At 48.3% G+C, this 15,237-nt stretch overlaps 2 protein-coding genes across 3 annotated transcripts; one reads left to right on the top strand and one right to left on the bottom strand.

Annotated features, from left to right (window-relative positions):
* The first annotated feature begins 3,723 nt into the window (after positions 1 to 3,723).
* zbtb14 (zinc finger and BTB domain containing 14) lies at positions 3,724 to 8,098 on the top strand. 2 transcript variants are annotated; one of them, XM_069720222.1, is made up of 11 exons: positions 3,724 to 3,873; positions 4,426 to 4,465; positions 5,329 to 5,611; positions 5,700 to 5,870; positions 6,215 to 6,310; positions 6,387 to 6,530; positions 6,605 to 6,849; positions 6,930 to 7,015; positions 7,184 to 7,323; positions 7,397 to 7,492; positions 7,641 to 8,098. In XM_069720222.1, exons 3-11 carry the CDS (start codon positions 5,423 to 5,425, stop codon positions 7,779 to 7,781), a joined length of 1,308 nt encoding a protein of 435 aa, XP_069576323.1. In that variant the 5' UTR covers positions 3,724 to 3,873; positions 4,426 to 4,465; positions 5,329 to 5,422; the 3' UTR covers positions 7,782 to 8,098. The 2 variants fall into 2 exon arrangements, with proteins under 2 accessions (XP_069576323.1, XP_069576322.1); XM_069720221.1 differs by lacking the exons at positions 3,724 to 3,873; positions 4,426 to 4,465 and adding an exon at positions 5,136 to 5,248 and having other exon boundaries at positions 5,305 to 5,611.
* A 724-nt stretch (positions 8,099 to 8,822) lies between these two features.
* arhgap28 (Rho GTPase activating protein 28) lies at positions 8,823 to 13,245 on the bottom strand. Its single transcript, XM_069720196.1, has 14 exons — positions 13,102 to 13,245; positions 12,811 to 13,031; positions 12,619 to 12,727; positions 11,333 to 11,619; positions 11,048 to 11,210; positions 10,771 to 10,862; positions 10,604 to 10,681; positions 10,262 to 10,415; positions 10,056 to 10,138; positions 9,525 to 9,740; positions 9,324 to 9,449; positions 9,124 to 9,251; positions 9,003 to 9,040; positions 8,823 to 8,908 (listed from the first exon to the last, which is right to left on the bottom strand). The coding sequence occupies exons 1-14, from the start codon at positions 13,190 to 13,192 to the stop codon at positions 8,826 to 8,828; spliced, it is 1,869 nt and encodes a 622-aa protein (XP_069576297.1). The 5' UTR covers positions 13,193 to 13,245; the 3' UTR covers positions 8,823 to 8,825.
* Between the last annotated feature and the right edge of the window lie 1,992 nt (positions 13,246 to 15,237).

Raw genomic sequence — 15,237 nt, 5'->3', positions numbered from 1 at the left:
GTGTTCTGGTCTTCTAATGGTAGGTAGGTAGGTAGGTATATACTTTATTAATCCCCGAGGGGAAATTTTTTCGCCACCGCAGCATACATACAGGAGCAATAATAGAAACAATAGAATAAAATAATAATAGAATAGAATAATATAATAGAAAAGCAATAAAATAAAAAAATATAAATATAAAATATAAAATGCACAGTACATACAGTATATATACAGTACATTAAATATCTATATATATTATATACAACAAACCAATAAACACAGTCAACATATATATATATATATATATATACGGTACAGTATATATCTATATATATAATATACATACAATATACAAGCAACCAAGAAACACAGTCAACAGTGTTTTTGTACTGTGATGGATTTTGCCAGAGGTGAGTTATTGTACAGTCTTATGGCAGTGGGCAGGAATGATCTTCTGTATCAGGAATGATCTCCTGTATCTGGAATGATCTCCTGTATCAGGAATGATCTCCTGTATCTGGAATGATCTCCTGTATCAGGAATGATCTCCTGTATCAGGAATGATCTGGAGGAGCTGGAGGAATCTGTTAGAGAAAGTGCTCCGCTGTGCCTGCAGCAGGTGGTTGAGAGGGTGGACAGGATTATCCAAGATGGACAATAGTTTGATCAGCGTCCTCCTCTCCACCACCTTTTCCAGACTATCAAGTTTGTAGCCGATGATGGAGCCGGCCTTCTTAACCAGCTTGTTGAGTCTGTTGGTGTCTCCGGCTCCAATGCTGCTCCCCCAGCAGACCACAGTGAAGTACAGTTCACTGGCCACAACAGACTGGTAGAACATCTCCAGCATCACGCTGCACACATTGAAGGATCGAAGTTTCCTCAGAAAAAAGAGTCGACTCATCCCCTTCTTGTAGACAGCATTGATGTTGGTCTTCCATTTCAGTCTGTTGTCGATGGACACACCCAGGTACTTGTACTCCTCAACCATGTCCACCTCCTCTCCCAGAACTCTCAGCGGTTGTGGAGCCACCGCCTTCCTCCTGAAGTCGACCACCATCTCTCTGGTCTTGGCCACGTTCAGGAGCAGGTGATTTCTTCCCGCCCACTCCACAAAGTCCTCCACTACTGCCCTGTACTCATCCTCCCGTCTGTCCCTTATACATCCTACCTCTGCAGAGTCATCAGAGAACTTCTGCAGATGTCTTGACTCTGAGTTGTTCTGGAAGTCAGTTGTGTACAAGGTGAACAGGAAGGGAGACAGAACAGTTCCCTGTGGAGCTCCAATACCACTGACCACCGTATCAGACAGCACACTGCCCAGACGGACAAACTGTGGTCTGCCTGTCAGGTAGTCATTGATCCAGGAGACGGTGGACGTGTCCACCCCCTCCACCCGCAGCTTCTCACTCAGCAGCAGTGGTTGGATGGTGTTGAATGCACTGGAGAAATCAAAGAAAGTGATTCTCACAGAGTCACCGGTACCATCCAGGTGAGACTGAGCTCGTTGCAGCAGGTAGATGATGGCGTCGTCCACTCCCACACGAGGCTGGTACGCAAATTGCAGAGGGTCCAGAGAAGATTTCACCAGCGGCCTGAGGTGGGCCAAGACCAGCCTCTCCAACACCTTCATCACATGAGATGTGAGGGCAACCGGTCGGTAGTCGTTGAGGCCAGATGGAGTCTTCTTCTTGGGGACAGGAACCAGGCAGGACGTCTTCCACAGCACTGGGACCTCCTCCTGCTTCAGGCTCAGGTTGAAGAGGCGTTGTAGGACCTCAGCCAGCTGGGCGGCGCAGGTCTTCAGGACCACGGGGCTGATGCCGTCAGGCCCTGCAGCCTTGCGCTGGTGGATTCTCTCCAGCTGTCTCCTAACCTGGCCAGTCTTCACACAGAGGGGGGTGAGGGGTGAGGGGGCTTGGCTGGAGGAGGAGCCCTGTGAGATTGAGAGCTCTACGCAGTTCACCAGGGGGCGCAGAGGGGATAGGGGGGAGGCAGCAGAGGTGTTTTGGAGGTGTGAGGTGTGGAGGAGACAGATGAGGGCGGTGAACTAAACCTGTTGAAGAAACAGTTTAGTTCATTTGACCTCTCCAGGGAGCCCCCTGGTTGTCTCTCTCTCCCCTTGAACCCAGTAATCTCCTTCATACCGGTCCACACCTCCCTCACGTTGTTCTGCTGGAGTTTGGCCTCCAGCTTCCTCCTGTAGGAGTCCTTGCACTCCCTCATCTTCTCCTTCAGGTGGCGCTGCACTCTCCTGAGCTCCTCCCTGTCCCCAGACCTGAAGGCTGCTTTCTTCTGATTAAGAAGAACTTTCAGGTCACTGGTGATCCATGGTTTATTGTTGGGGAAGCATTTTACAGTCCGGGATGGTACGGTGGTGTGTTCACAGAATTTGATGTATTCTGTGATACAGTCCATCATGCTGTTGATGTCCTCCCCATGTGGTCCAAACAGCACATTCCAGTCCGTGGACCCAAAGCAGTCCTGCAGGGCATCTTTAGCCTCCTGTGTCCACCTCCTCACAGTCCTGGTGGACACAGGCTGCCTCTGCACCAGGGGGACATACCTGGGAGTCAGCAGGACCAGGTTGTGGTCTGATCTACCAAGGGGGGGAAGGGCAGTAGTACTGTATGCATCCATGACATTAGCATACAGTAAGTCCAGAGTTTTATTGTTCCTTGTGGGGCAGTTCACATACTGGTGCAAAGTTGGCAGTACTTTATCCAGACTGGTTAAAGTCTCCAGTAACTGCCAAAAATGCACCGGGATGCTTAGTCTGTAGTTTAGCCACCGTGGAGTGGATGGTGTCCACTGCTGCCTCTACGTCAGCTGATGGAGGAATGTAAACAACGATAACAATGGAGGACGTGAACTCCCTAGGTAAATAATAAGGGCGCATCCCCACGGCTAGCAGTTCAATGTCCGGGCTACAAAAACGTTCCTTCACACACACGTGGTCGGGATTGCACCACCTCTCGTTCACATAGACTGCAATCCCTCCACCTTTCTTCTTGCCGCTCCGAACAACGTCTCCGTCCCCCCGAACAGTCCTGAAGCCGGTACGGCCGCGCTGTGGTCCGGGAAATGGGAGTGCAGCCACGTCTCGGTGAAACACATGATGCTGCACTCCCGGTACTCCCGCTGGGTCTTTACCAGCGCGCCGAGCTCGTCCGTCTTGTTGGCCAACGACCTCACGTTCCCCATTAAGATCGCCGGTACCGCTGGCTTGTATTTCCTCCTTTCCGCCTTTAGCTTAGCTCCAGCTCTGCAACCCCGCCGTCTTCTCCGAAGTTCAACGGGGATCTCAGGCCTCGCTCCGGGCAGCAGCAGTCGAGGGCTACTTAGCACGATCAGCTGATCACGCGAGTAAACAATAACAGAGCCCCCAGCCAGAAACGTGGAAAAATTACGGTCCATTACGGTCCGTTAACTGAACACGAGAGAAAGAAAAAAAAAAAAAAAAAAAAACTCCGAAGAGGAGAAAGACTTAAAAAATACTAATAATACTAATAACAAGGGGAGGGGAGCTGCTGCAACAGGCTGCCGCTAGCGCGGCGCCATCTTGCGAAGCTTGAATGTTGAATGTTCAGGTGTTCTGGTCTTCTAGTGTTCAGGTCTTCTAATGTTCAGGTGTTCTGGTCTTCCAGTCTTCTAATGTTCAGGTCTTCTAATGTTCATGTGTTCTGGTCTTCTCATGTTCAGGTGTTCTGGTCTTTTAGTGTTCTAGTGTTTAGGTCTTCTAATGTTCAGGTGTTCAGGTCTTCTAATGTTCTAGTGTTCTGGTCTTCTAATGTTCTAGTGTTCAGGTCTTCTAATGTTCAGGTGTTCTGGTCTTCTAGTGTTCTAGTGTTCAGGTCTTCTAATGTTCAGGTGTTCTGGTCTTCTAGTGTTCAGGTCTTCTAATGTTCAGGTGTTCTGGTCTTCTAATGTTCTAGTGTTCAGGTCTTCTAATGTTCATGTGTTCTGGTCTTCATGTGTTCTGGTCTTCTAATGTTCAGGGGTTCAGGTCTTCTAATGTTCCAGTGTTCAGGTCTTCTAATGTTCTCGTGTTCTGGTCTTCTAATGTTCAGGTCTTCTAATGTTCTAGTGTTAAGGACTTCTAATGTTCATGTGTTCTGGTCTCCTAATGTTCAGGTCTTTTAATGTTCAGGTGTTCTGGTCTTCTTATGTTCATGTGTTCTGGTCTTCTAATGTTCAGGTGTTCAGGTCTTCTAATGTTCAGGTGTTCTGGTCTTCCAGTGTTCTAGTGTTCAGGTCTTCTAATGTTCTAGTGTTCTGGTCTTCTAGTGTTCTAGTGTTCAGGTCTTCTAATGTTCAGGTCTTCTGGTCTTCTAATGTTCAGGTGTTCAGGTCTTCCAGTGTTCTAGTGTTCAGGTCTTCTAATGTTCTAGTGTTCTGGTCTTCTAGTGTTCTAGTGTTCAGGTCTTCTAATGTTCTAATGTTCAGGTCTTCTAATGTTCATGTGTTCTGGTCTTCTAATGTTCAGGTGTTCAGGTCTTCTAATGTTCAGGTGTTCAGGTCTTCCAGTGTTCTAGTGTTCAGGTCTTCTAATGTTCTAGTGTTCTGGTCTTCTAGTGTTCTAGTGTTCAGGTCTTCTAATGTTCAGGTGTTCAGGTCTTCTAATGTTCATATGTTCTGGTCTTCTAATGTTCAGGTGTTCTGGTCTTCCAGTCTTCTAATGTTCAGGTCTTCTAATGTTCATGTGTTCTGGTCTTCTAATGTTCAGGTGTTCTGGTCTTTTAGTGTTCTAGTGTTTAGGTCTTCTAATGTTCAGGTGTTCTGGTTTTCTAATGTTCAGGTCTTCTAATGCTCAAGTGTTCGGGTCTTCTAATATTCAGGTCTTCTAATGTTCTAGTGTTCTGGTCTTCTAATTTTCTAGTGTTCATGTCTTCTAATGTTCATGTGTTCTGGTCTTCTAATGTTCAGGTGTTCAGGTCTTCTAATGTTCATGTGTTCTGGTCTTCTAATGTTCAGGTGTTCAGGTCTTCTAATGTTCTAGTGTTCTGGTCTTCTAATCTTCTAGTGTTCAGGTCTTCTAATGTTCAGGTCTTCTAATATTCTAGTGTTCAGGTCTTCTAAAGTTCAGGTCTTTTAATTTCATGTGTTCTGGTCTTCTAATGTTCAGGTCTTCTGGTCTTCTAATGTTCAGGTGTTCTGGTCTTCTAATGTTCAGGTGTTCGGGTCTTCTAATGTTCTAGTGTTCAGGTCTTCTAATGTTCAGGTGTTCTGGTCTTCTAGTGTTCTAGTGTTCAGATCTTCTAATGTTCATGTGTTCTGGTCTTCTAATGTTCAGGTGTTCTGGTCTTCTAGTCTTCTAATGTTCAGGTGTTCTGGTCTTCTAGTGTTCAGGTCTTCTAGTGTTCAGGTGTTCAGGTCTTCTAGTGTTCAGGTGTGTGCTGACAGTCCTTAGCCGGCCGTTAACTAGCTGTTAACCTGCTTCCAGATGGCGGAGACGGTGAAATACGTGGACGATGAACACAGGAGCATCTTCCTGAAGTTGCTGAACGAGCAGCGCTTGGAGGGAGAACACTGCGACATCGCCGTGGTGGTCGAGGATGTCAAGTTCCGCGCTCACCGCTGCGTCCTCGCCGCCTGCTCCAACTACTTCAAGAAGCTCTTCAAGAAACACGAGGTACGCTCACTGGTCTGTTGTCCAGGTAACATCTCACCCGGACCTGTTGTCCAGGTAACACCTCACCTGGACCTGTGCGTGTTCTCAGGTGGACAACTCATCCGTCATCGAGATCGACTTCATCCGCTCAGACATCTTTGAGGAGGTGTTGAACTACATGTACACTGCAAAGATCTCCGTCAAGAAGAGAGACGTCAACCTGATGATGTCATCAGGACAGATCCTCGGAATCCGCTTCCTGGACAAACTCTGCTCACAGGTAACACACACACACACACACACACACACACACACACACACACACACACACACAGGTAACACACACACACACACACGCAGGTAACACACACACACACACACACATACACAGGTAACACACACACAGGTAACACGCACACACATAACACACATAGGTAACACACACACACAGGTAACACACAGGTAACACACACACACAGGTAACACGCACACACATACACACACAGGTAACACACACATAGGTAACACACACACACGGGTAACACACACACAGGTAGCACGCACACATGTAACACGCACACACACACACACACACAGGTGACCCTTGCGTTTGTTTATCCTCAGAAGCGAGACGTGTCCTCGGAGGACAAAGACAAGTTCCCCTATGACATCGTGAAGATGGCGCTGCCGCCTGAAGCTCAGCTGGCGACCGGCTCAGAGGTGACCAGTCCATCAACCAATCAGCTGCCGGTCCAGCTTCACTCGTCCTTCTCTAATGTTATGATTGCGTGTGCAGGTGCTCGGCGAGCACGATGACACGCCCACCACAGATGACCTTGTCGAGGCTTCAGCTAATCAGGAGCTCGATAAGAGTCCGAGTGCGGCGCTGCGCGTCCAGGAAGCCATCCTGAAAGAACTAACCAATGAGGACGTACACAAGGTACACACACACATCTGTCTGTCTGTCTGTCTGAAGCTGTGAGGACCGTTACCGACTATACGTCCAACCTGCAGGTGACCTGCTACGACCAGGATGTGGTAACAGAGATGGAGGCGGAGCCTAAAGAGCTGGGGGCGGAGCATCATGCCACCCAGACGTTAACGTTTGCAGACAGTATGGGGGAGGTGAAGGACGAGCAGCCGCCCGGCTGGTCGACGGCGACCACCGACATGAAGTTTGAATACCTGCTGTACGGTCACCGAGAGCAGCTCTCCTGCCAGGTGTGCGGAAAGACTTTCTTGGACGAGAGTAGACTCAGGTATGTACACACCTGGATGATACACCCGAAAACCCACCTTAACGATACACCTGTCAAACGCACCTTATTTCTCTATTTAGGAAACACGAGAAGCTTCATTCGGCCGAGCGTCCGTTCGCCTGTGAGATCTGCACCAAAGCTTTCACCACCCACGCTCACCTGAAAGGTAAAAACACACCTCAGCTCACCTGTACTTCACCTGATGACTGGTGTCATCAGATTTGTGATGGATGGCTGTTTGCTCCGTAGATAACAGCGTGGCGCTGCGTACGATGTGTTTTTGTATGCTGTCTGAGGTCATGTTTTTGGCTCCGCCCTCACCTGTGTGTTCCAGAACACCTGAAGATCCACACGGGCTTCAAACCCTACAGGTGTGACGTTTGTGGGAAATCGTTCATCCGAGCTCCAGACCTGAAAAAACATGAGCGAGTTCACAGCAACGAGCGGCCGTTCGCCTGCCAGATGTGTGACAAGGTGAGTTTACCTGTCTGTCTTTCTCCTACCTGTCTGTCTTACCTGTCTGTCTCACCTGTCTGTCTGTCTGCAGGCATTTAAACACAAATCTCACCTGAAGGATCATGAGAGGAGGCACAGAGGAGAGAAACCGTTCGTCTGTCCGTCCTGCACGAAGGCTTTCGCCAAGGTACAACTGACATCACATCAATGACATCACATCAATGACATCACATCAATGACATCACATCACAGACAAAACATCACATCAATGACGTCACATCAATGACATCACAACATTGTTGTTGTTTTTCTGTCTTCACTGCTTCTACTTTCAGGCTTCAGATCTGAAGCGTCATGAGAACAACATGCACAGTGAGAGGAAGCAGCTGAACCCTCTGCAGAGTGACACGGAGACGCTGCAGGCCGCCGCAATGGCTGCTGAGGAGCAACATCTGGACACCATCAGCTGCTCCTAACATCTGGACACCATCAGCTGTTGTGACCTGTACTGATGTATTGTAATCAGTGGTGGTGGATGATGACCTCATCAGTCATGTGACATGAATCATGAACACTTTGATCTGTGATCATGTGTCAGCACACGCAGGACTCAGTCGTGTTGTTGTTGTATATAAAACTTTTCTGTTCAGTTTCATGAGCAGAGCTGCCGTGTTGTTAAGAACACGCGTTTGGTTTCATCATGTCACTGAACTACAGGAGCCCAGAGCGGACAAACGGACTCAAAGGGCTCCAGATGAACACTGCTGATCAAATAAACCGATTTACTTTAGAACCACACGTTCTCTGGGTCTGTTCACACGTTCTCTAGGTCTGTGCACATGTTCTCTAGGTCTGTCAACACATTCTCTAGGTCTGTGCACACGTTCTCTAGGTCTGTCCACACGTTCTCTAGGTCTGCCACACGTTCTCTAGATCTATCCACGTGTTCTCTAGGTCTGTCCACACGTTCTCTAGGTCCTATCACACGTTCTCTAGGTCTGTGCACACGTTCTCTAGGTCTGTGCACACGTTCTCTAGGTCTGTCTACACGTTCTCTAGGTCTGCCACACGTTTTCTAGGTCTGTCTACACGTTCTCTAGGTCTGTCTACACGTTCTCTAGGTCTGTCACACGTTCTCTAGGTCTGTTCACACGTTCTCTGTGTAAACTTCCGTTTTCAGAACCCTCCCAGATGCAGCAGTGACCATCAGTGACCAGCAGGAAGAGACAGAACGCTTTAATGAAGTCTTCATGTTTTAATATGAGAACATTTTTACATCAATAAACCAGTTTTTCCTGACAATCAACAACAGGATGTAAAGTACAGCAGGTGATCAGGTGAATAGCTGGTCAGGTGACTCCACTGCTGGCAATAACAACATGACTGATGAAATACAGATCAATATAAAACCAGTTATTCACTGACTCGGAACAAATCAAGCAGCTGCTCAGTGACAGGATGTGATGTCACAGCTCGTCCGTAAAGTGAGACAGGTTGGAGACAGGTGGTGAAAACGGTTGTCAGGGTTTAATTAGCCAATCACAGTGAGGATTAACTCTGTAAATGTCCAACAACACACAGTCTGGATGGAGACGACGCTCACCTGAGGGACAGGGAAGGAGGGAGGGAGGGAGGGAGACGGGTTTCAATATGTCCACTCCAGCAGGCTTATATGATGATGTCATAATGAGACTCACAGATGTTTCCTCCAACTTCATACAGATGGTAAACATGACTGTTGAGATACAGACAGACAGGTTAATGTCAAGTGTTTGTGGACTAGGTCCTTACAAAGACAGAAGGACAATTGTGTGTTACCTGTCCTCACTCTGGAAGCGGGACGTGACGTCTCTGGCTGTTGTTTGTTCGTCCAGCTGCATTGCTGTGGAAACCTTAGTGTGTAGGGGGGCGTGGACTCTGATCACACCTTCACACAGCTCCGTGATCTACACACACACACACACAAACATCATCACGTCTGTCCTGGTTCTGGCTCTCACCTGGTTCGAGGGTCTCACCTGGTTCTGGTCGTTTTTGTCGTTCCTCCTCCTCAGCAGGTGTCTCCTGGTCCTGCTCAGGCCGAGCTGTCTCTGATTGGATGCCTGGTTCATTTGTCTCACCTGAGACAACAGGAAGTTGGGCACCTATCACAGACAACAGGAAGTGATTTCACAGAGGGGGTGGGGCAGTGATGTGTGTGTGTGTGTCCTGGGACTCACGGTCCACAGCAAGTCCTGATGGGTGATCATCAGCTGGATCAGGTGAGCCCCACCCACTGCCTCCTCCATCTCCTCCCGTTGCTTAGCGATAGACTGTTTGTTGCCTCGGTGACGGCAGATGAACAGGTTGGGCGCCATCACCATGGAGACGTTACACAGAGACATCCGGTTCTGGTCCTGATGAGACACCACCTTACGAAGGAAGACCAGCAGGACCTGTAACCATGGAAACGGATCTGTAACTGTGGAAAGAGATCTGTAACCATGGAAACTGATCTGTAACCGTGGAAACGGATCTGTAACCATGGAGATTTAAGGTGAAATATGGAGAAGGAAAAGAGGCAAACAATGTCTCTCTGTCTCACTCTCAGAGTGTCTCTGTGTCTCCGTCTCACTCCCAGACTCTCACTCTTAGTGTCTGTCTCACTCTCAGTGTCTATGTGTCTCTGTCTTACTCTGAGTCTCTCTGTCTCACTCTCAGTGTCTGTGTGTCTCTGTCTCACTCCGAGTGTCTCTGTGTCTCTGTCTCACTCTCAGAGTGTCTCTGTGGTCTTCAGGCAGCAGCAGATTCAGCAGCTGCAGAGCTTGAAGCTGATGGACTTCAGAGGAGACACCTGGAGGGACAAGAGACACTTCAGGTTACACTAATGTACACTGTAACGTGTGTGTGTGTGTGTGTGTGTGTGTGTGTGTGTGTGTGTGTGTGTGTGTGTGTGTGTGTGTGTGTGTGTGTATACCCAGCACACTACGGTAGGTAGACAGGTGTGTGTGTGTCAGCAGAGGTGTCGGCAGCTCTCTGATGAAAAGCTTCAGGAGACCTGCAGCGTCCACATGTCTCACTGTGGACCAGTCCAATGCTGCAGGACACCTGTCCAACTGTCTACGGAGGTCCTACAGACGGACAGGAGGACAGACAGAGACAGACAGGTGTAGGTCTCCTCACACAGATGAGAGACAGTCAGGGTGGTGTCCTCTGAAGTGTGTGTGTGTGTGTGTGTGTGTGTGTGTGTGTGTGTGTGTGTGTGTGTGTGTGTGTGTGTGTGTGTGTGTGTGTGTGTGTGTGTGTGTGTGTGTGTTACCTTGAGTCGAGCAGCTGATCCTGAAACTCTGAGGATCCCTTCAGTCTGTAGACCTGTCTGCTCCAAGATACACAACAACTACACACACATACACACACACACATAGTGCATCATGAGAATAAGGTTACGGAATTTATATCAGACAGACAGCCAGACAGGTTCTTTACCTTCTGGAAGACTACAGGAACTTTGACTTCAGGAAACGTCTTCCTGTCGTTGTTCAACAGCGTTTTCAGAGGGACACCAAACACACCACTGTCTGATGGACAGACACAGACAGATCAAAGAGACAGACTGGTGACCTTATGACTTCTAAAAGCTGGAAGCTACAACTTCAACCAATAACCTGCCACCTGTGATGACATCACACCCTCCAGCCATCCAATCAGCTGCCTCCTCTCCCTGACTTTATGTTTTTAACTGTGATGGACGAATGAAGCGCACCCTGCGTCCTCCGGCGTGGTGGGCGGGTCCTCCTGGTCTGGACCCCCAGAGCCAGCAGGAAGGTGGAGAGCTCGATGTGAGAGATGAAGCCGAGCCGTGTGAGGTCACGTGACGACAGGTCGTCTGCACAGGTGAGACCCTGAGAAGGAGTGACAGGTACCAACTACACACAAACACACACACACACACACACACACACCTTTCTTACAACCAATCAGCAGCTGCCTGTCATCTGATGTGACTGGGAGGAGACTACATCTCCCAGCAGGCAGCAGTCACACTCACCTGCAGCTCACTGTTGTCATCTTCATGGATATGAAGACAGTCCCAACAAGCCCTGCCCCGTTTGTGCTCAGCCACGCCCTCTGAGTATGGAGAATCCCGCAGCAGCCAATCAGCTCGTCTTAACCGGCTGACTGGCAGAGAGTGTGTGTGTGTAGGAGAGTGTGTAGGAGAGTGTGTAGGAGAGTGTGTGTGTGTAGGAGAGTGTGTAGGAGAGTGTGTGTACGTGGGGGATGATGTGTGTTCAGGAAGTTGATCTTCAATAACAAACATGGAGAGATTGGGCCGCACTGTAAACACACACAGAGTAAACAGAACACATGAACCGTCTAGAACCAACTAAAGGACTTGTAGCACCATCTAAAGGACTTCTAGAACCAACTAAAGGACTTCGAGAACCAACTAAAGGACTTCGAGAACCAACTAAAGGACTTTGAGAACCACCTAAAGGACTTATAGAACTACCTAAAGGACTTTGAAAACCAAATAAAGGACTTGTAGAACCACCTATAGGACTTTGAGAACAACCTAAAGGACTTTGAGAACTACCTAAAGGACTTGTAGAACTACCTAAAGGACTTTGAAAACCAAATAAAGGACTTGTAGAACCACCTATAGGACTTTGAGAACAACCTAAAGGACTTATAGAACTACCTAAAGGACTTTGAAAACCAAATAAAGGACTTGTAGAACCACCTATAGGACTTTGAGAACAACCTAAAGGACTTTGAGAACTACCTAAAGGACTTGTAGAACCACCTAAAGGACTTCTAGAACTACCTAAAGGACTTCTAGAACCACCTAAAGGACTTCGAGAACCAACTAAAGGACTTTGAGAACCACCTAAAGGACTTATAGAACTACCTAAAGGACTTCGAGAACCAACTAAAGGACTTTGAGAACCACCTAAAGGACTTATAGAACTACCTAAAGGACTTTGAAAACCAAATAAAGGACTTCTAGAACCACCTAAAGGACTTCGAGAACCAACTAAAGGACTTTGAGAACCACCTAAAGGACTTATAGAACTACCTAAAGGACTTTGAAAACCAAATAAAGGACTTGTAGAACCACCTATAGGACTTTGAGAACAACCTAAAGGACTTTGAGAACTACCTAAAGGACTTGTAGAACCACCTAAAGGACTTCTAGAACTACCAAAAGGACTTCTAGAACCACCTAAATGACTTGTAGAACCACCTAAGGGACTTCTAGAACCACCTGAAGGACTTGTACAACCATCTAAAGGACCCAGAGAACCATCGACACGTGTGCAGACAAACAGGTACCTCTGTGAGGGTTTCGGCGGATCGTCTTGGTGGTGGTGTGGTAGTGACTTGGTGACTCAGCATCCTGAGACGAAGGGGAGGGGCATCTCTCTGCTGAGTCATTGTCACGCTGAAAGAGGGAGAAACTGCTGAGTCATCACAGCCTGGTCTCCTGTTTCCCAGGATGCCTTGCAGGTTGTGTTTGTGTCCCACCTCAGTGAAGATGTCCCGGACGTCTCTGATTGGTTGCCTGTTTCTCTTCTTCAGGGTCTCCTTGTAGTTGTCCAGCCTCTTCCTTACTGTGGCGGCTTGTTGCCGTGTCAACGTGGCCAGCAGCGCCTCAGCCGGGGGCGGCGCCTCCTCTGACATCGACAAGCCTGTCAGAAGGGAAGATAGGCCCGCGTCCGTCAGCCACGCCTCCTCCAGCTCCACCTCTGTGGGAGACAAAGACGGGTCGGAGCGGGATAGAAACAGGACGTCTCACTTGGCTGCCAGGCAACTCACCGTCCATACTCTTCCTCTCCTCCTCTTCCTCCCTGTCCTCACCCTCCTTCTCCTCCTCGATGCACTGCACTTCCCTCCAATACGTTTCCATGGTAACGTGTGGGGGGTCAGAGGTCACGGTGTAAGACGGAGGAGGGGTGGAGGAGGTGGCAGGTGGAGACAACCACATCCTGTAGAGACAGACCGTCAGCCAATCAGAGCGTCGGACAGAAGAGCTGATGGAGGTGAAGACAAGTTGAGACTCTTTGTCTCAGCTTAAAACCATAAATGTTTCCTCAGTTTAGTTTGTTGGAACGATGAGGTCATTAAATATGGAGGAAGAGAGGGACAGGAAGTCAGCCTTACACACACACACTGATCGATGCTGATGAAGAGGAAGTCAGCCTCTTCATCAGTATCAATCAGTGTGTGTTTTACTGTGTGTTTATGTGTGTGTGGTGGGGGAACCTCAGGCTAATGATTTTCGTTCCCGGGGGAGGACAGAGTTGGGTGCGCACACTAACGCTAACTGCATGTCCATTAGGAGGAAATGGGGGCTGTTGGCCAATCAGAGCGATGTAGCTAAGTGCTTTCACTCAGGTCCTCAGACAGTAATCTGACCTGGTTTTAAATCCTCTTAAAAACACATGGACTTCTGGAGGTTCAGACCAGAACTCCACCCGACCAAAGAACACAACTGGTTCTGGACCAGCACCAGGACCAGCACCAAAACCAGCACCAGGACCAGCACCAGGACCAGGACCAACACCAGGACCAGGACAAGCACCAGGACTCAGCATCAGAACCAGGACCAGCACCAAAACTAGCACCAGCACCAGGTCCAGGACCAGGACAAGCACCAGCACCAGGACCAGGACCAGCACCAAAACCAGCACCAGGACCAGGACCAGCACTAGCACCAGCACCAGCACCAGGAACAGGACCAGGACCAGATGGAGAAAGTTACATTACATTACGGCTCAATTTGAATTTCACAAAATTTTCTTTGATCTTAGAAGGAGTTTAGTTTGAATCATGTGGTGAAAGAGACCCAACAATGACAACAAACAACAATGACAACAAACAATAACAAACAATAACAAACCACATTGACAAACAACAACAAAAACATTGATAACAACAACAAACATCAGTTCTGAATCAGCTTCCTTTGAATGTGAGTCAGTGACTCCAATCTGAATCTGGATCTGATAACTCAAAGCATGTGGTTGGATCAGAACCGGGTCCAGATCCAGATCCAGATCCTGAAACCAGCAGCTGATCTGCAGGATGATGTTTCAAATCATCAAGAAGTCTTGATGGAGGAGAGAACTTACCTCCACTCTGTCCGACTGCTGCTCCGCTCTGAGGAGACAAGAGAGGAGGGGGCGGGGCCACCGAGAGACAGGGGAGGGGCCAGAGAGAGAGAGGTGGGTCTGCAGCTCCCAGTTCAGGCCAGCAGCTGGACTCCAGCTCAGACTGGGAGGACGAGGATGACAACTTTATTTATTTACAAACACAAAATATTATTAACAACAAACAACAACAACACTTCCTGTTTCCTTTAGGGTTAGGGTAGGACTTTTGCTGTGTGACGAAGGGTCTGAGGGGACAAACATCGACGATGATGTCATCACTGTGACCAAAGGGGGGCGCTGTCACACGTCGGTACAGATGTTCTCCAAACAGATGTGTTCTCCCCTCTGGTAGGAGAACGACAGATCAGGAAACTTGTCCAGTTCTGTTGGACAGAACTGGTCCAGGAGGAACCAGGAGGAACCAGGTTCCATGTTCTACTGAGAACGTTCTGTCATCAACATGAACGTGGAAACGATGTGGAAGATTCAGACTTGATGGATACGTAAACAAACCATCAATCAATAGATGAATTAATCAGATTTATTGATGAATCTCATTGATTATCAGCCTTAAACCAACTTTATGTGTTGAATAATAAATGTTTATTGATCATTTGAACAATCATGTGATCACAGATCAATAATCTCCGTAGAGTCTGTTGGTTTTTACATTTTTATTTCACAATTTTTTATTTCAGTCTATGAATATTGCGCACCCCCCCCCCCCCCGCCCGCCCGCCTCTATCGCGCTCTCCTGCAGGAGCATGCGCAGTACACTCCGTGTCTCCGTGTTTCCGTG

This window comes from Brachyistius frenatus, unplaced genomic scaffold (assembly GCF_029030835.1).
Source record: "Brachyistius frenatus isolate BFR_SWC_R1_liver_20210118 unplaced genomic scaffold, ASM2903083v1 Contig_236, whole genome shotgun sequence".
Taxonomy (NCBI): Eukaryota; Metazoa; Chordata; class Actinopteri; family Embiotocidae; genus Brachyistius; species Brachyistius frenatus.
This window is presented reverse-complemented; position numbering and strand designations above follow the sequence as displayed.